Source organism: Chaetomium fimeti (genome assembly GCF_033439085.1).
Source record: "Chaetomium fimeti strain CBS 168.71 chromosome Unknown B0H64scaffold_5, whole genome shotgun sequence".
NCBI classification, from domain to species: domain Eukaryota; kingdom Fungi; phylum Ascomycota; class Sordariomycetes; order Sordariales; family Chaetomiaceae; genus Chaetomium; species Chaetomium fimeti.
In genome coordinates this window covers 2,131,451-2,149,337 of record NW_026944333.1, presented here as the reverse complement: position 1 = coordinate 2,149,337, position 17,887 = coordinate 2,131,451, and the positions used below count along the sequence as shown (strand labels likewise).

The following is a 17,887-nucleotide window of genomic DNA, read 5'->3' as shown; positions in this document are numbered from 1 at the left end:
AGACCGGATTCCAGGCAGATTGGCGGCCAAATGAATTCCAGTCAAAAAGACAAAGGGCTGTTTGTTGCTTTGGGTGAAGCGAGTGAGGTTTGCTGTGTTCATGAACAAACAGTTCATTCAGGGATTGACCCTAACCCTCTTTCTCAATGGCCGATGTGCCCGACCTCGATCGGTGGGTAACCAGCGGCATCGCCCCACCTGCACCCCAGCGCTGTGTTGTTTACACCTGCAAGGCTGAACCTGGGTTTCGGGGACGCAGTTGTCGCAGACCGCAGGTCCACGTGTGCAGCCACAAAGGCTCCCGTCGCGACTGACCGCCTGATGAAGCTGACACGCAGTGGTCAACTGCAATTGGCCAACCTCGCAACAACATTTCCCGACCGGTATCACTCAACTCTACTCCAACAATAGCGAGGTATTCGACATCGACGATGCCGTGATGGCGCATCTCAACGGAACCTCTGCGCTCAGCCGCGCGAGGTCGAATCGAGCTTCCGCAACCACTAGCAAGCCGGCGCAGACTACCTCCCGAGCGAACGCTCCAGGGGTGACTTCAACAACCACCGCTTCCCACTTGACCGTCTCCCCGACCGCCCCATCACACCTCTCGCTTTTCTTAGCCAACCTTCGGCTTCTCAATTTCGACCTCCACCCTCAGTGGCCCGACATTAGTACACTCACGTTCAGCACAAAAGATGCCGCGGGAGGACAGAAGAAGCGCGTACAATCCGTGGAATGGGCCCTCTATTACCTCTTCAGGCTTTGGGACCCCGAGGAAACCCGCAACAAATTGCAGCCCTTCTTCCCGCCGCTCGACCAGGTTCAGTCACTCAATCTCCGTGCCGCGCTCCTTCGGGGACTGGAACAGGCAAAAAAGAATGGCGTTCTCGGTCGGGATGCCGTTGTGCGCAAAACCATGCTCGACGAGTGCAAGGGAGAGAGGTTGGAGGAGGTCCTGGCCGTTTTCTCCTCGGCTGTTCTGAAAAAGGTGGTGGCCGAACAGCAGCTGAACGGAGGAGGATATCCTGCCCTAGCCCAGATGCTAGCTTTGGAGAACCGAGGGTATTCTGGCGAGCGGACAGAGCTGACGGCACTGGTATTGGCGCACAGGGTGTCGTTGCGCCGGACGCTGAACGAGAAGAATGCGTCGCGGGCACGGTTCAAAGAATTTTCGGGTTTGTTGGCAAATAAAGAGAAAGCCATCATAAAGAAGCGCGAGGCGGCCGAGGCTGCGAAACGAAGCAAGCAGGGCAAGGTCGTCACCGACGACCAGAAGCGTGAGGTCCGGCGCACTGTGCAGAACAACTGGACCGGCGATGAGCGCTGGATGGAGGCGCTTCTCCGTGGTGACAGCAAAGTGAACAAGGACGGGCTACTCGCTGCCCCTTATGACAGGGTTTGGAGGCGGGTACAGTCCGGCCGGCTTGCGGAACTCGAGGAGACATCTGCCGGGCTTTTGGGTCAGCTGGAGAGCAGAGTCCGGGACCAGCAGGAGAGGTTGCAGAAGTGGCAGGGTTTTCGCCAGAGGATGTTTGGCAAGTCTGGGTCTGAACCGGCAAAGCAAGAGCAAGAACAGAACCCCAAGCGAAGAGGCATCGATTTCGGGTTCAAGGCTCACGAGAGCCTACATTTCGACCGCATGAGTCCGAAGAAGCTGCCTCGCGCCATGCCCAACCAACTTGATAGCCACTACGAGGCGCTCATCACAGGCCTGAGGTCGGATTTGTCCAAGATCAGCCCAACAGTCCCAACCATTCCCTCATTCCTCGACAGGCCGCAGCTGGATCGGCCGAGAGTAAGAATGGAGGATATTGAGTCGGAGTCTGATGTGATATCCGACATTAGTGACCACGAGCAAGCTCAACTTGCCGCACGTCCGTCACCCTCTCGTCGAGAGCCGATCAAAGTGTCGGAGGAGCCTGCTTTCGAACCTGTTCTGCGGAAGGCGCAGACCTTTGACGATGAACACGCATTCCTCTACGAGGAGCCACTCACCCCATCGCGTCTTCAACGGTCATCAACGATCCAGTCCAATTCCCCTTCGGTTAGAAGAAGACAGATCACGGATTCCCCCACAAGGACGTCAGGCCGACGACTCAGTGGAACCCCAAAACCGAGACCACGCCGTCCATCATCCCCCCCTCCCCCAGCTCACTCTCCTCCACGACTGACCCCCCCCTCACCGGAACCTCCTCCGATCTCGCCGGAACGGCCGCTCTCCCCAACGCAGGAGATGGCAGACCAGATCCTCGCCTCAGTGAACGCCGCCTCCCCATCTCCTGTCAAGAAACCACGGCACCGGCTCTCTCTTGCCGAGCGCACCCGCCTGTCTATGGCCCGGCGGACCTCCCAGGCCAACCTCCGCGCCGCGGCCGAGGAAGACGGGTCCAGCGAGGAGGAGGATGTCGATGAGGAGGAGGAGAAGGCGGATGAGCTGCCCGCGCCGCCCACGCCCAGCCGCGCGCCCATCACCATCCCCATCGTGACCGAACCGCCGCAGACGGACGAGGATGATGCTGCTGCTGGTGAACAGGAGGAGGAGGGGTATGCATACGAGGACCTGACGGCCCGCACCCGGCGGAGCATGGTCGGCTACGAGGCGGCGCGGCAGAAGGCGCAGCTGGAGCGGCGGCGGTCGCTGAGGAAGGCGAATGCCCCCTCGACGCCGGTTGCTGGCGGGAAGGGTGGGTACTTTCCGTCGGTGGATGAGGAGGAGGGGGATACGACGCTGTTGCTGGCGGAGGAGCTGATTAGTGGGGGGCGGGATGATGATTATGAGGCGGTGTTTATGAGCCGGCCGAAGTTGAAGACTAGTCCGGTGGGGACGCCGGCGAGGGAGTTCTGGGATTGAGTTGGGCTTTGTGAGGGGGTGTATGGGTTGTTTGTTTTATGAAGGGTATGATGCGTGATGCGGGATGCGGCGTAAACGTGATTTGGAGCAGTACAGTAATAGTAGTATGATGATGGATGGTTGATGTTCACGCGAGTGGCGACGGTTATGATAGAGTTCATGTATTGGATGCCACGAGCAAACTATAAATACAGATTACCATGCGAACCAAGATCTAGTAACCCATGGTACCTTTTACACATCCTGCCATTTGACCTTGCTCTATGTCATCCCATCCACCCAACCCAACCACCAGTCTATGCACCACACCATACCCGACCGGCAACACAACACCGCCGTTTTCTCGCCCCCCCTGTCTTACCACCCCTGCCCCTTCAGCTCCATCGCCCGCACGACAGCGGCGCGGAAGCCCTCCTTGAAGCGGACTTGCCAGCGCTCGCGCTTCTGGCGCTTGCGCTTGAGCGCGGGCCGCTCGTAGAAGCGGGCCTGGCGCACGTCGCCCTTGATGCGGTTCTGGGCCACGGACCGCTGCAGCACCCGGAAGCCGCGCGCCAGGTCCACGTTGCCCTTGATGTCCACCGTGCGGCCCGTCGAGGGCCGCAGCCGCAGCTCCGGCTCCGACACGTCGTAGTGCTTCGGCAGGAACGCGTCCTCGTTCCACGTGCTCATCGTCCCCAGCGCCGGGCCCGCCCCCGTCGCCCGCTCCATGTCGCTGGTGATCTGTGAGGCGAGGTTGTACAGCCCGCCGCCACCGCTGCTGTTGCTGCTGTTGCTGGGGCCGTAGCCGGTCGGTGCCCGCCCCGTGAGCGTCGTGTTGCGCAAGAGTGGGCTCCTGGTGCCGCTGGGGCTTTGTGGTGTCGCCCAGGATGCGGGCAGCCGATTCTGGCCGTCTAGCATGTTGCTCGTGCGGAACGGCGGTGGCGGCGGTGGCCGCGGGGGCATGGGGGCGCCGCGGCTTTGCGCGAGCGAGTTCTGTAGCTGGGCGACTCGCTGGTAGTGGGGGGTCTGGGATTGTGGCTCGGCTACCGCTGCCGCTTCGGACTGTTGCTTTTTGTTGTTGGTGAAGTGACGCTGTTGGAGGAGGATGCTCGACGGGGAGGGCCGTGTGCTGGCCAGAGATGGCCTCGTTGTTGCTGCCGCTGCCGAACGGCAGACTGTGACGACCCGGCGGAAGTCCATGATTCTGAATGGAAGCGATTAATGATGGTTGGCAATCAGGTATGAGTCGGTGTCACTGCAAAACGTACTCAATTGGTCATGGATGTGCCACTTTCCACGATATGAACAACCGTGAGCTCCTGACGACGACTCGACTTCTCGACTTCTCGACTTCTCGATTTTCTGAAGTCGCGCTCCGGCTGCACCAAGTCAAAGTGGCAGGGGCCACTTTTACAGCTTTCCCAGGACGGGGATTGGTCGGTGAACTGCGGGTCCGCTCCGATTTTGCCCGTTTCCCAATGACCCAATGACGGGATATGGACGGAGACTTCCTTCCATCCTCTGCGAGAGGCTACTTGCATCAAGTGGACCGTGCACCCCGGTTATCCAATCCTGGCGAACTTTTGTTCGTCGCGATCGCGGCCATTCGACGATTTGACATCGCCTTCACCACCTCGCCCGATAACCAATCCCACAGCAACACGACCGGGCTCCTTGAACCGCGCATCCCTCTACTAAACGTCGACATATCTTTTCAGACGCCCGTGTATACTATACCACGCTCGCCGCCATGGCGTACAATCCTTATGGAGGTTGGTCCAGCCTTGCGCATCGCTTTTATTTTCCCTACGGCAGCCTCGTCAACGCCATGTTCATCTCTGGTTGCGCTGACACACTATTCTAGCTCCTCCTTATGGAGCGCCGCCGGCTTATCCATCGTATCCGGGCGCGTCGCATGCCCCGGGAATGGCACCGCCCCCTGGCTTAGGTATGCCCTCACCGACGACCCTCCACACCCTCCTCGCCCACTGACCCTGTTGTCTAGGTCCTCCACCAGGCATGTCCTCTGCCCCTGGGATGGCGCCACCTCCTGGTGTCCAGCAGTCCAATAATGCGACGCAAGCTAATCGACCAAGCGGCCTTCCTGCGTCCTTCCAAGCGCCGCCGAACCTGCCCAACATCAACTTCAACGCACCGGTGATCCGTCTCGGCGCCAGCATGCCGCCGGCGAAGCCCGGCTCATCCCTAGCAAGTGACCGCAAGGACTCATATACCCCGACATCCGGCCGGCCGGGACTAGGTGCGGAGCGTGGCATGGACCAGTCCCGCGCCCAGATGAGGGAGAGCATGCAGTCGCTGGTGCCGCCCACGACAGAAGAACGACTCAGAACGATATTCGTGCACAAGATCTCCGATGGCGTTGGGGGCGAGGCGGGCATACAGAGGCTACTGAACACGGTCGGTAGGCTGCGGCGGTGGGATTCAGGACAATCACATCTCTCAGAGCACAAGGGGGCTTTGTTTGGGTTCGCACAGTACGAAGACCCCGAATCGCTAGCTGCTGCAGTCGAGTTACTCAAAGACATCGAGGTGCCCCTGAAGAAACAATCACCGATCGATGAGCCACCAGCCGACGAAGACGACAAGTTTGACGGCATTGAAAAGGCGACGTTGAAGGTCGAGGTCGATCCGAGCACGACAAAGTATCTGGAGTCTTGGAAGGAGAGCAAGGCGGACGACTCGGCGGTTGATGCGCGGTTAGGCGAGGCGAGGCTTGCGCTGAGGCAGTTGGTTCGCGACTTGTTCTACCCCCGCACGGCTGGCGGCCGCGATGGCGATGGCGACACTGCTATGGCCAATGGGTCAAATGGTCTGGGCGACGTCGAGGTGATTAACATTCCCTTGGCCCCCGAAGACGAGCTAGCAGATATCCCCGCCGAAATGCGGGCAACAGTGGCTGCCGAGATTGCAGCCTTTAGAGACCGGAGCAATCAGCGAGACCTTGAGCGTCTCCGAAAAGAGGAGGAATTTGAAGAAATGGAGCGTCAACGAAACGGCGCGCCTCGCAAGTCAAGGCTAGAACAATCCCCTCCGCCGAACAACTCCAATATGGTACCGCTCGGGCCTCGCGGTGTGCCCAACGCGCCATCCGGCCCTCGAGGACAGAATCGGGGAGTGGACTTCGTCAACGGCGGTACCACAAATGGTCAGTTCCGGGACGAAGATGATACAGACGCAGACGACGACGAACTTCACGGCAGGGAGCTTGCAAAACAGCGCACAGAGGACGACAAGGTCTACCTAGAGGCGGAACGCAAGTGGGTCAACCGAGAACGGCAACGCGCGGCGGCCTTGGACAGAGAGCAAGAGCGCGAGAAGTCAGAAACGGAGGGCTTTGGCCGGAGGAGAGACGAGCAGCTCGAGCGGGACAAGAACTGGGACGACGACCGTGAGGCATCGCGTAAGGGCCACCTCTACTACCGCGACCACGGCCAATGGATCCGAGAGCGGACCGCGTTCCGGGCGGCAGAAGCGGCACGGGACGAGATGGACCGGCGCGCCGAGGAGGACGAGCGCCGCAGAGCCGAGGTGGAGATGGAGCATGCCAAGGATATGGCCGATTCGTTCCTGGAGCGGCAGGCCGAGGAGATGGAGAGGCAACCGGTGGCTCCCGCGGCACCGCAACGCGTTACCATCTCTTTCGGCGCGGCAGCTCAGAAAGCGGCGCAACGCACGGCCGGCGCGCGGCGGACGGTGGCCGAGGTGGAGGGCCTGCTGGACGACGAGGAGCAGGACCAGACGACCAAGCGGCAACTCGTGCCCATCAAGTTCGAGCCCATCACCGACACCAAGACCATGTCGGAGGAGGACATCCAGAACGCGGTCCGCGCGCTGGCTCACGAGATCCCCGTCGACCGGGACGGCCTGTGGGCGTGGGACGTCAAGTGGGACTACCTGGAGGAGTCGGCGATCCGCGAGAAACTGCGGCCGTTTGTGGAGAAGAAGGTGGTGGAGTACCTGGGCGTGCAGGAGCAGTTCCTGGTGGACGTGGTCGAGGAGCACCTGCGCAAGCACCAGAAGCCGGCCGAGCTGGTGGAGACGCTCAGCGAGGCGCTGGACGAGGACGCCGAGGACATGGTCAAGAAGCTGTGGCGCATGGTCATCTTCTTTACCGAGAGCGAGAAGCGCGGATTGCCCGCGTGAGTGCTGGGTTGGTGTGTGGTTTGGCTAGGATTAATCCACCTGTATATTGTTTAATGGAGGCGTCTCTGGCGTATCTAAAATCGGCATTCTTCAAGGTTGTACCAACACTTTTCGAGCTTGGCTTCGTATTTACACAGAAGTTGTATATTTGGCATCATACATACACGGTGTTTGCTGCCCCGTAGGGGATAACAAGGGTTGAATCCCGAGACGATGTTTTGTTGAAGTTGGCTGCGGAGTTGGAGATCCGGGGTGCCTCGGCCCCGCCAAATAATCCCTGCCGTTCGCATCCATTACCCCAACCAAATGACGATGAGGCCGCGGCAACACCGTGAGGGGAAGCCGTTGTGTTGCCGTTTTAGGTAGGGAGATACCGGGGAGCCGAAGGAGCGAGGGTTGTGTTTCATTGATTGCTAAGGATTTGACTGAATCCAACCCTTTTCTCAACTTTCGTTTTCCATTCCACGGCAAACAACTACCAATTCATCCTCCGCTCATTACACATCCACAACACATCGACAACAACGGCAATAACAACAGTCAACCAACCTTCAGCCGCCCACTCAAGCAATACCACGACACGCCTCTTCATCTCAACCAGGAACTCTCCCACACCCAACACCCCCAAATCAACGCAACTCAACTCGCCCACAATGACCACCCCCAACTCCTCCCTCCCGCCAACCCTCCTCCCGCCACCCCCACCCGTCCCCAACATCCACCTCTCCCTCCCCTCCCCCCACATCCTGCAGGTCACCCTCGCCCGCCCGGCCGCCCTCAACGCCATCCCCGCCGCCCAGCACGCGGCCATGGCGGCCCTCTGGGCGTGGTACGACGCCCAGCCGTCGCTGCGCTGCGCGGTGCTCACGGGCGGGGAGGGGCGCGCCTTTTGCGCGGGGGCGGATTTGAGGGAGTGGGATGCCGATCATAAGGATGGGGATGGTGATACCAATGTGAGGGGGGGTGGTGGAGATGAGGGGATGGCGGCGCGGTATCGGGAGCGGTGGTCGCAGGAGGGGTTTGGGGGTTTGTCGAACCGGGCGGGGAAGAAGCCCGTCGTGGCGGCGGTGAATGGGTTGTGTTTTGGGGGCGGGATGGAGATGGTGGTGAATTGTGATCTGGTGGTGGCGGACGGGAAGAGGGCGCGGTTCGGGCTGCCCGAGGTGGGGAAGGGGGTCATTGCTGTGGCCGGGGCGCTGCCGAGGCTGGTGAGGACGGTGGGAAAGCAGAGGGCCGCGGAGATGGCGCTTCTTGGGAGGACAAGGTATACGGCCGAGGAGATGAGGGAGTGGGGGCTGGTTAACTTTGTGGTGGGCGAGGGGAAGGCCGTGGAGGAGGCGCTGAAAGTGGCGGAGGAGATCGCGGGAAATTCGCCGGATGCAGTGATTACGTCGAGGGAGGGGTTGAGATTGGGGTGGGAGCCGTTGGGCCCGCAGATGGGGACGGAAGTGCTGGAGAGGGGGATGTATGGGAGGATGAACGCCGGCGAGAATATGAAGGAGGGCGTGAGGAGCTTCGTGGAGAAGAGGAAGCCTGTTTGGAAGGACAGCAAGCTGTAGTGCGCGCTCGGGGATTCGATAGGGGGTTCGTTTTGCCCCCTTTCTTGTTTAAGCCCGATATCGCTCGTTCGAACGTGCGGGAAGATCCCCACGACATGGATATACACAGCCGCGTCTCAAGGCCGCAAAATATGGACGGCGCCATTATCACAGTAGCTTAGGTTAGAGAAGCAGAGAACAGATGGATGTTGTGGACTAGATTATCCCTACTGGGCCCCCCCTATCTAAATAGTCAGTTGACGACTCCCCCAGATGCCGATCCACTTGGACTCTTGTCTCCTTTAACCACCGAGGGAACTCAACCCCCGACGCTCAACCACTCGCATGCCCTCAAGTCCGGAAGGCGCCTTTCACACTTCATAGGCTCATCATAGTCGTGTGCGAAACTGGAGTGAAGTGTAGTTCCTGTTTGGCAGGCTTGGTCCAGTCGGAGCGGCAGAACATGCTGCAAGTGTGCTGGTGGAAGAAGGTGCTGATGCCACCCGGGCCCAAGTCGGTGACCCCATACTCCCGGGTCTGGGAGAGGATCACGGGGTTGGACAGGACGACCTCATTTACGTATATGCCGCCCTGTAGGTCGCAGAGAAGGTAGGCCCCTTCGGTTACGTGGTAGCTAAAGTCTATGTAGCCAGCCATGTTAGTGATTTATACCTACCTAGTTGTTCTAAGAGTATAACATCCGCCATAGAGACTAGGTGTGTGCAGACGGAAACGGCTAACTGGAACTGTACTTACGGCTCAGAGCCTGCATGACTAATGGGCAGGTCTTAGTGCCGTCGCCCCAGAAATTATTCCTCCAGCCCGTGTTGCTGTTGAACTTCTCGTAGTTATGGATATAGGGCTCGCACAGTGCCCTCCGGCCAGCCCAGTCGGCGCCGCCAACGTCGTTAAAGTCCCAAGCCGCAGGGATATTTATTTTGACGGGTTTATCCATCACACCCAGTTCGTTGAAGCGGCCGACGATCTCCATGGCCTTGTCGACAGCCTGAGTGTCAAAAGCGAAGTAGTCGGCCTCGAACTCGGCGCCGGTGGTCTTGAACCACTTCACAACACAAGCCTCTCCTAGACGTGCACCGGTGGTGTAACTCCCCTTGGCAACCCAACGATTTGTGCCGGAAGCGAAAGGGTTCTCCAACTCTCCGGAGTCGAGAGAGCCATCGCTGGAGTTGTTGTAGCGACCGACCTCGGATTGAGACGCCCCTGGGGCGCAAGCGCCGAATCTGTTGACGCAGGCACCGCATCGCGAGCGACCTTGACCTGTGGACCACTGGTCAACCGAGTAAGATGCACGCGGGAGACTCCGGCTACAGCCAGCGCAGTTGCGGGCCATGATGTTAGATTAAATTGATGATTAAAAGTGGTCGCCGCGGTTGGTTTCGTGTGAGTTTCTCGTTGCGCGAGAGTGGGGAGCAGAGCAGGATAACTGCTCTTCGACGAGGTTTATGAGTCTGTTTGAGAGACGAGGGGTGCTGTAGACTGGACCAAAGCCGTGGGTTATCCGTATCAACAATAGAACGTGGGAGCAGTCAATGCAAGAGACACGCCAGTTGTTATTGTTCAAAAAAGAAGCACTCAGCCCATTACCAGCTCTACGTAGCCAACCAGAGGCTCCTATGACTTTGCGTAGCTAGATAGATAACAAACACTAAGATTAACGCACAGTCATCTAACATCTTTTCTCGCTCCATCACAAGAGGTTGACTCACAGAACAACAAACTGACACGATCCACACAACTTAAAAAGTACCGATAGGATATAACAACTGAAAACGATGAAACTCCCATCCCAATTAACCAACCTACCGGTACTCCCCAACAAACCCCGAACCGCACCCATTCCTAACTCCAGCCTCAAACCGCCCTCCTTTTCGCCACAATCATAATAGTAAATCCTCCATTAACCATCCCAACCACCACCATCACTACCCATCCACCCCAACAACAACCTCAAACCCTCCCCCTCACCAACTCCTGCCTCCTCACCTCCTCCCTAAACACATTCCCCTCCCCCACCCCATCACCACCATTAGTCCCACCACCACCACCCCCATTAGCACTACCACCCATCATCCGCACCGCATTCCCCCTCAACCCCTCCAAATCCGTCTTCACCACCCGGATCTCCACCGCCCGCCCCTTCAGCCTCACCCTCCGACCGCCGCCTTCCTCGCGCCGACGCCGACACACCCCCCAACAGGACAAACAGCCCGGCCGCCGACGGCCCCGCGCAAGCAGGTCGGGCCGGTGCCGCTTCAGCACCGCGTACAGCACCATGGCGAGGGCGGTGAGCAGGCCGAGGGTGACCGGGAGGGCGATGGCGAGGGGGTTGGGGGCTTGTGAGGGGGCTGGTTGCGGGGTAGGCGTGGTGGTGGTGGTGGTGGTGGTGAGGGGGGCGTTGGTATCGGTGATTGCGGAGGGGGTGGTGGTGGTGTTATTATTACTGGTGGTGGTGGAGCGGAGGATGTGGACGCGCGGGCCGGGGAAGCGGATGGTGGCGGCGCCGATGCGGACGAAGGTGCCGTTGGTGGTGGGGGCGTGGGAGAGGGGTGCGGCGAGGGAGAGGGTGGCGGTGGTGGTGGTGCTGTCTGGGGGGAGGTAGGTGGCGAGGATGGTCCAGGGGAAGGTGCCGGTGTTGGGGTCGAGCGGGGAGGAGGTGAAGCCGGCTGTTTCGGGGGGCCCGTTGGCGGTGAGGGCGAAGTCGGCTTGGATGAAGATTTGCTGGGGAGGAGGGCCGGGGTTGGAGGTGGTGAAGAAGTTGGGGTTCCAGGTGACTTGGCTGGGTTAGCATGGTGGTTTATGGGCCAAATTGGGAGGGATGAGAGCTTACTCTCTGCAATGTCTCCTACTTGCAGCTGAGCCCCATCCTGTGGTGAGCAGAAGGGAGTGTCCGGATCGTTATCGCACATGCTGAGGGTAGAGGCCCGGGGCGAGATGACGGTCGGGTTTAACACAATAAACCAGGGCTGAGGTGGGTACCACGACAACAAAACACAAAACAATTGCAGTTTCTGGGACTATGTTCAAAGGGAGCAAGGAGAAAGGGAACAGGGGAAGGAATCCTTGTCGGGTTGAGACTTGAGAGCCGTCGGTTGATATACACTTGGGAGGTCGCCCCTCAAACCGTCAACGGTTCTTTACCATTCTCACCCGCAGCGCTCCAAAAATGGACTTGCATGAGCTGCAGGGTGAGTTATGCATTCTATGTAACTGTTCTGGCTATATTCTCATCAACAAGTCATCGTGGTGGGTGTCACGGACCCCTTGCTGAGCGATTGAAACCTGGTTTGGCGATCCGGCCGTCGGGCCCCGAATCAGGGGCTGGACTAATGGTTGTCACTCTGGATTCTTTTCCCCGGATTTCCGCATTCCCCGCGTTTATTAGTACTTGGAACGAGTTACGTGCATTGTCCTCGCGGTAATTCCGCCAATTCGTGAGCACGGGTGGTGTTTCAGCAAAGGAGGCTGCCATCGGGTGTTACTGTACCATTCATATCACCACCTGCTTGTCCCACCATATGATTCACATTTCACGCAACTAAGCTAAGGTACCTCCCTACAATTACTGTGTAAGTTTCTTGATAAAAACTCCTGTCCAAAAGAAATCATGCAGCCCCGCATAGGATTGATCTTTGGCCTCCGAGAAATTCATCCATCAACGACAACACAAATGTTGACGCCTGGCAACAACCTAGACTGCGGTCGGGGGCCAAAAGGCGTCATGTATACGTACCGGTCGTACAAGACAGACCATGCATCCCTCGGATTCGGCTCAGGTCTGTACAACTCGCCGCTCGGTATAGTCACGTGCAATATCCGAGAGATGCGTCGTCGTTCGTCACAATAGGGCTGACGGCTGACGTTGCGCACCTAGTTATGTAGGTACGGGTTGCCAAGATCTGCACGGTTCCTTCGGAGCTATCCGAACTAACCAGATCGCTGGGACCTAGGCAGACGTAAGAGTGACAGTGATGGTAAGCGGTAGGATCAAGCTGTTGGTTCAGCGCGGCCTTGGGGTCTCCGGAATCCGCCTCGTGTCTCCACGTGGAATCTTGCATGATGCGGCCGTGGCGCTACGCCGCGATTCCGCGTCCTGTCAAAATAGCTGGAGCTCCGCCCTACTCGTGAGCTGGTTCAGCTCGAATCGGAGAATCGGAGATAGGGTAGGTAGTTGGCCTTTTGGGGTGAAGGGGATCTGGTGTGCAATGGATGTGTATAGCGAGGTGATGCCGTGAAGCAACGCTATGCTGTCTATCTAAATCTAATGCAGCGTCTAATGCTGTGATGAAAAAAGAAAAAATGTGAGCGCCAAAATGCGCCTCCTGACGTGGTTGTTCCCGTCAACCAAACCTGAGTTCTATGCCCTAGAGATCAACGTCGCAGACGTTTTGATATATCTTGAATCAAAGACCGACCCCCCGACGCCACCAGTACCCTGAAGAAAAGAGAAATCCAACACCATGAAGAAAAGACGAGCATCAGTCGGAAGCCCAATGTTTAGCGTTTTGTGCCTCCAGAGCTCTGCGGCGCATGTTAGTAACTCGACCAGCTATCAAGTGAAGAGAAAAGATAAACGTACACCGCCAGACGGGTATGTGGTCCCGCCAGAAGAGCTGCCAGAGCCAGACCCTGAAGAGCCACCGGCGGAGCTGCCGCCGTAGGGAGGGAAGGCAACATCAGGCTTGAGGATGCCGAGGGCGGAGCCGTGTTTGAGCACGTCGTCCCAGTTGCGAGACGAGTTTCCCGAGGTGCCAGACATGGTTGGTGGGCCGTGAGGGGATGGAGGATTGAGATTGTTCAAGGAAGAGGGGCGTCTTGGGGATGCCAGAGACTGGAGGTGCTGGAGGAGAGCTGAAGTGTCTGCTCTGATGAGGTCGGTGGTAATGTTGCTGTTGCTGTTGCTGTTGCTGTTGCTGTCGCTGTTGCTGTTGCTGTTGTTGTGTGCTGGTGAGCATTGTGGTGATCTAGACCCGGTATCCATGGCTTATATATCTTGGGGGAGATGACCGAGGTAGGTAGGTATCTTGAAAAAAATGCCTAATGATGCTTGTTGATGCTTCTCACAAGGCCGACTGAATGAGAACTCCTCGGTCCGCAAAAAGCTACCTTAGTTGCCTGGGGAAGTGGTCGGAACTGGATGCGGCTTTCTTACTACAGCCTATAGGCATAACGATACTTCGGTGTCATGGGTCAAGATCGTGAGCTGGCTGTGCTAGGGAGAGGTTGGGGAGTTAACGTGTTGGGCATGATTGGTGGGAGTCCGTGGGTCGCCGACAAAGGGGCGTGCCACCGTCCGGTGTATCATGTTGGCGGGTTTTGAGTGTGTGGCCAGATTAATTAGCTAATCGGTTACCTAGTTACCTGGAAAAGGATTGCGGCGGATGGTCGAAATTTCAAAGCACGGCCACTAGCACACGCTGCTGGCTGCGCAAGTTGGCACCGAATCTGTTTTTTCCCCCGACTGGAAGTTGGGATTGTGGGAAAGTGCGAGGAGAGAGTCCGAGAAAGTGGGCCCGCGCGTCTTGGAATTCCGGCGGGCGGAGGCTCGCTAACGGAGCGGCGCCGGGGCACGAACAACACCCCCCAGGTAAGATGACCCACAGCACGTGCGCAGCCCAGCAGCAGTGTGAAACCAACAATTTGAGCGCCTAGTTGGGCCCTGGCCGAGGAGCCGAGCACTGAGTGGAACTCGAGCAGAGTTGCCATCATAGGGTTCTGTGCCCCACTTGTGCTTCCCAGGGCGGTGGGTAGACATGACGTCGTCTCGTCGTTGGGGTTGCAGTGTTGTTGAATTCCGTAAAGTTCTGGGAGCTCGGTAATTTAACCATTGATAACCACGTGATAACTAAACTAGTTACATGATTGAAGATTGAGTTGGACCTGTGAACCTAGCCGACCGGGGAGCCCTGAATAACTCGGTCGAAACCGATGGCCCGCCCCATCCCAGCGCCGATATCGTGAGATTCAGATCGTGTATTCGTAAGGTGCACTTGTACTCTTTCACTGGTTTCCGGGGACGCCGTTGCGAAATGCGCTGTCGAGGCTGAACTTCTTGTCCTTGAACGGTGACCTCGCTCGGACACTCGGACACTCGGACTCGGTTGGTGTAATTATCGCAATGCAAGACGTGTCACATTACTTCTTCTCGGTCTCTTCGATTGCTCATCTAGGAACGGCTTACCAGCTAGCTGTCCGATGCATAAAATTCTTCAACGCGGGTGGCGGAGAACGTGGCGTGAAATGAGCGCACCATCTCACCCGGGCTCGCCGGTGACTCGCTTGTTGTCGATGAGGCTCAGCTGTCTTACAACTGAACGCCGTCTTTGGGAAGTTCCGATTCGTCGGTGCGCTTTGTAGGTGCCGTGATGCTGTGTTCCTCGAGATCTGTACAGAATCTGCTACGCATCATCTCCGCGGCGACTGCACGTGTTTCAAATTTCCTTACCAGAAACGAAGTTCCTGAACCGACTCGGAACTAGAAGGGCGCTTGTCAGTCCAGTCATTCTTGTCACAATTGGGACGAATGCCGCGGCTCGGGTGTAAAGTAACACGGTAGTTCGGATAGGTAGGTACCTACTTGGGTATCCCAGCGCCCTAAACCGAACATTCGGGGTAGAACAACTCGCGTCGCGGGTATTATTATGCCGAATATGCCTTGGGGCCCGCAAAGTCCATGGTTCGTTCTTCTGCATGTTTCCGACGTCCGTCGAGGCGCAGATTTGGCCCCGAAAATCTACAAATCACAAGCCAGTTTGGTAACGGCATCCAAAGTGAAATGCGAGTGGATCGGTCACTGAGCCCGGGTTGCAAACTGGAAGAGGAGAGCCCCTTCCATTTCATTCCAGTGACGCACATAATGCATACTGTGTGGTCGGCAGCCTGAGGTTGTAAGCCCCAAAGAGACAGGCGCGACATCCATCCAATCGTGACTGCCCAACTCGATGCGTGCATGGACAGCCAGAGAAGCGGGCCGAAGCTGCAGGTAGGTCGGGTGCCCGTTGTGTTTGACCCCAAAAGACCCAATCACTGAGCACCACCTAAGTTACCTTTCCAGTACCCGGGCGAGTCGCATCCCGTGCATCAACAGCCGAGTCGAGCCGAAGTACCTATGTGAGGGGCTGCCCAAGGTCTTAAATCCCCGATCACCACGGCCTTGACATTCGACCCTCCCTCTTTCTTTCTTCAACCACCTTTACACAGCTTCGGCAACTTGGAGTACTCGGGAAGAGGGCAGTGATGCGCGAAATCAGCACTTGCAGCCATTTCATGCAATCAGTACTCCATGAACACAAGTCTTCCCGACCGAGATTGCATGAGGTGGCTGCAAGTGCTGATTCCGCGCAGCACTGACTCTGGGGATTATCACGTTGGGTTTTCTTTTTACTCTCTTTTTCCAGTCGAGGAGCCCCCTTCTACGCCCGGACAAATCGTGAGATTGCAGACCTTCCGTTATGCGTGAACTTGTCATCAATGATGAATTCTAACAATTGAGAAAGGCTCCGTCGAAGCGACCTCGAAGGGGCTCGGAATTGCTCACCCGCTGCATCATTCTCAATGTCCTGTCAAGATGGTTGGAAGCAACGAGGCACAAGGGAAAACGGCCACAGGCCGTTTTCCCTTGTGCTTTGCCCACTTGTTCCATGATGTCTATCTTGGCAGACTAGAAGACTTGAGAATGATGCAGCGGGTGAGCATATCCAGGAAGCTCCTGGTCCCGAAGATGAGAAGCGAAGGAGGTCGGTGTCGGATAACTCGCCCCGTGTGTATCATGAACAACGTAGGTTCTCAGATACTGCGGATGGGCTCATACATTTCGTCTTACTAACAGGATACACCCGTCTGCAGCAGATTGAATGGGACCTCGATACGTCCCTAGTAAAAGGTCCCGCACGATCCGTACCGTCGGATCAATATACGCACTCATCAGCTCGCAATCTATTTGCCGCTCTCCCAAACAAAACCCCAAAACAAGACAGCCACCCCCCTATCGCCAAGGCACAGAACTATGAGCCGCCACCCGTCAATGAGGATGGAGGCAGAACAATATCATCAACTTGCCACCGGGGCATGGCCCTCCTGGAATGACGACAGTTTTAACGAACACCAATGGAACGACAACTCTGGTATATTCGACGACAGCTGCATTACCGCTGACTATTTCCTTCCCTTGATGCCGGATTTCTTAGACTCATCGCACTTCCTATTAACTCAAACGGACGGCTCAGCATTGGGTTCTGCTTCCAAATTCACTGATTCCATCCCACAGCCGGATCCTCCCGAGTTTGAGCCTGCGTCGGTGATGGATGTCATTTCTCCGCTCAGTTCAGGTGGTACTACTTGGACCTCACCATCGCTGGAATTTGATTTCAACAGTCCCGTCATCGGCACCACACAGCCACAGTTTGGGGCTGTCCCACTAGACAGAACGGCCCAGATGAGAGACGAGTTGAGTTCCAATGCGCCCGCTATCGCTCCAATGGACACCGTCCAACGGCCGCCGGCCCAGCCTGCCCCGGAAATCAACTCTTGGAATGGTGTCCAACAACAACCACCGCTGTGCCCCGCCAGCCCCAGACTGCTTACAATGGCAGACAAACCTCCCCATATTTCAGCGTACGTGTCTTTCCTAGCTCGTCGATCGACTGACGGACTACCGCTGACAAAATATGCCCAGGCGCCAATGGCGCATGGAGATCAGGCCGGAGAGGTGCCGTGTCTGCGGGAAGGGTCACACGTACCCGGCTGAGCTCAAGAAACACATGGTCGCCCAGCATCGCCACCTCGCTGCGGAGTATGGGCTTTCTACGGAGCGATATGTCTGCAAGTGGTGCGGCAAGTCGTATGCGAGAGATGATCATCTAACGCGTCATCGGACGAAAGAACATGGGCGGGAAAAATACGCGAAAAGAAGAAGGAAGGGGGAAAGAGGGGATGGGACTTGAACACGGAGCTGGTGAACATCAAGGGTGCGTTAATGAGCCGAGCTTTTGGGATTTCCTAGTTCCGGATGATTTTTCTTGAAGCGGACTTTTGAAATGGTACACAGGGGTGGGTGGGGTCTCCGAGTCGGAGTTTCTCCTGACTCGGGGCCGGGGGTTTCTCACTGCCTACTTTTTGAGACATACGCTACGTTTCATAGCTATCATGACTTGACGACTTCTCAATTTAGTATTATCTGTCTTTTCGAAGGCCTCTGTCCAAAAATAAGAATATATATATATATATATAGGTAATCGGGGAATTGCAGCCTTTGAGGATCAATCCTAAGCTAGCCCGACGTTTTTGTGAGGAGGGGACACCGTCCTCTCCTAAGACCGTACAAGCAAGGCAACAGGAT

At 57.2% G+C, this 17,887-nt stretch overlaps 7 protein-coding genes across 7 annotated transcripts; 3 read left to right on the top strand and 4 right to left on the bottom strand.

Moving 5' to 3' along the window:
- Positions 1-439: 439 nt before the first annotated feature.
- Positions 440-6,994, top strand: B0H64DRAFT_418364 (HAUS augmin-like complex subunit 6 N-terminus-domain-containing protein; the record flags this gene model as incomplete). The annotated part of the gene is made up of 8 exons (XM_062805315.1): positions 440-2,044; positions 2,318-2,813; positions 3,330-3,545; positions 3,579-3,664; positions 3,746-3,825; positions 4,695-4,778; positions 4,927-5,325; positions 5,518-6,994. The coding sequence occupies 8 exons, from the start codon at positions 440-442 to the stop codon at positions 6,992-6,994; spliced, it is 4,443 nt and encodes a 1,480-aa protein (XP_062658001.1).
- Positions 6,995-7,781: 787 nt separating this feature from the next.
- B0H64DRAFT_400838 (ClpP/crotonase-like domain-containing protein) lies at positions 7,782-8,804 on the top strand. Its single transcript, XM_062804102.1, has one exon. The coding sequence runs from the start codon at positions 7,804-7,806 to the stop codon at positions 8,551-8,553; it is 750 nt and encodes a 249-aa protein (XP_062658000.1). The 5' UTR covers positions 7,782-7,803; the 3' UTR covers positions 8,554-8,804.
- B0H64DRAFT_463405 (kinase-like domain-containing protein) lies at positions 8,647-9,883 on the bottom strand (the record flags this gene model as incomplete). Its single annotated transcript, XM_062807598.1, has 2 exons — positions 8,647-9,173; positions 9,289-9,883. 2 exons carry the CDS (start codon positions 9,881-9,883, stop codon positions 8,911-8,913), a joined length of 858 nt encoding a protein of 285 aa, XP_062657999.1. The 3' UTR covers positions 8,647-8,910.
- Positions 9,884-10,500: 617 nt separating this feature from the next.
- Positions 10,501-11,459, bottom strand: B0H64DRAFT_463401 (uncharacterized protein; the record flags this gene model as incomplete). The annotated part of the gene is made up of 2 exons (XM_062807597.1): positions 10,501-11,324; positions 11,381-11,459. The coding sequence occupies 2 exons, from the start codon at positions 11,457-11,459 to the stop codon at positions 10,501-10,503; spliced, it is 903 nt and encodes a 300-aa protein (XP_062657998.1).
- A 1,588-nt stretch (positions 11,460-13,047) lies between these two features.
- Positions 13,048-13,309, bottom strand: B0H64DRAFT_443562 (uncharacterized protein; the record flags this gene model as incomplete). Its single annotated transcript, XM_062806719.1, has 2 exons — positions 13,048-13,071; positions 13,130-13,309. The coding sequence occupies 2 exons, from the start codon at positions 13,307-13,309 to the stop codon at positions 13,048-13,050; spliced, it is 204 nt and encodes a 67-aa protein (XP_062657997.1).
- A 406-nt stretch (positions 13,310-13,715) lies between these two features.
- On the bottom strand, positions 13,716-14,323 carry B0H64DRAFT_188661 (uncharacterized protein). Its single transcript, XM_062799019.1, has one exon. It carries the CDS (start codon positions 14,257-14,259, stop codon positions 13,900-13,902), a length of 360 nt encoding a protein of 119 aa, XP_062657996.1. The 5' UTR covers positions 14,260-14,323; the 3' UTR covers positions 13,716-13,899.
- Positions 14,324-16,150: 1,827 nt separating this feature from the next.
- On the top strand, positions 16,151-17,778 carry B0H64DRAFT_400831 (uncharacterized protein). Its single transcript, XM_062804101.1, has 3 exons — positions 16,151-16,327; positions 16,396-17,163; positions 17,225-17,778. Exons 2-3 carry the CDS (start codon positions 16,556-16,558, stop codon positions 17,490-17,492), a joined length of 876 nt encoding a protein of 291 aa, XP_062657995.1. The 5' UTR covers positions 16,151-16,327; positions 16,396-16,555; the 3' UTR covers positions 17,493-17,778.
- Positions 17,779-17,887: the final 109 nt, after the last annotated feature.

Bases quoted from the DNA above. Each gene is read 5' to 3' on its own strand.
- B0H64DRAFT_400838 (XM_062804102.1), top strand. From the start codon at position 7,804: ATGGCGGCCCTCTGGGCGTGGTACGACGCCCAGCCGTCGCTGCGCTGC.
- B0H64DRAFT_188661 (XM_062799019.1), bottom strand. From the start codon at position 14,259: ATGATGGCAACTCTGCTCGAGTTCCACTCAGTGCTCGGCTCCTCGGCC.
- B0H64DRAFT_400831 (XM_062804101.1), top strand. From the start codon at position 16,556: ATGAGCCGCCACCCGTCAATGAGGATGGAGGCAGAACAATATCATCAA. The intron at 17,164-17,224 runs GTACGTGTCTTT...AAATATGCCCAG, and splicing joins AAACCTCCCCATATTTCAGC to GCGCCAATGGCGCATGGAGA.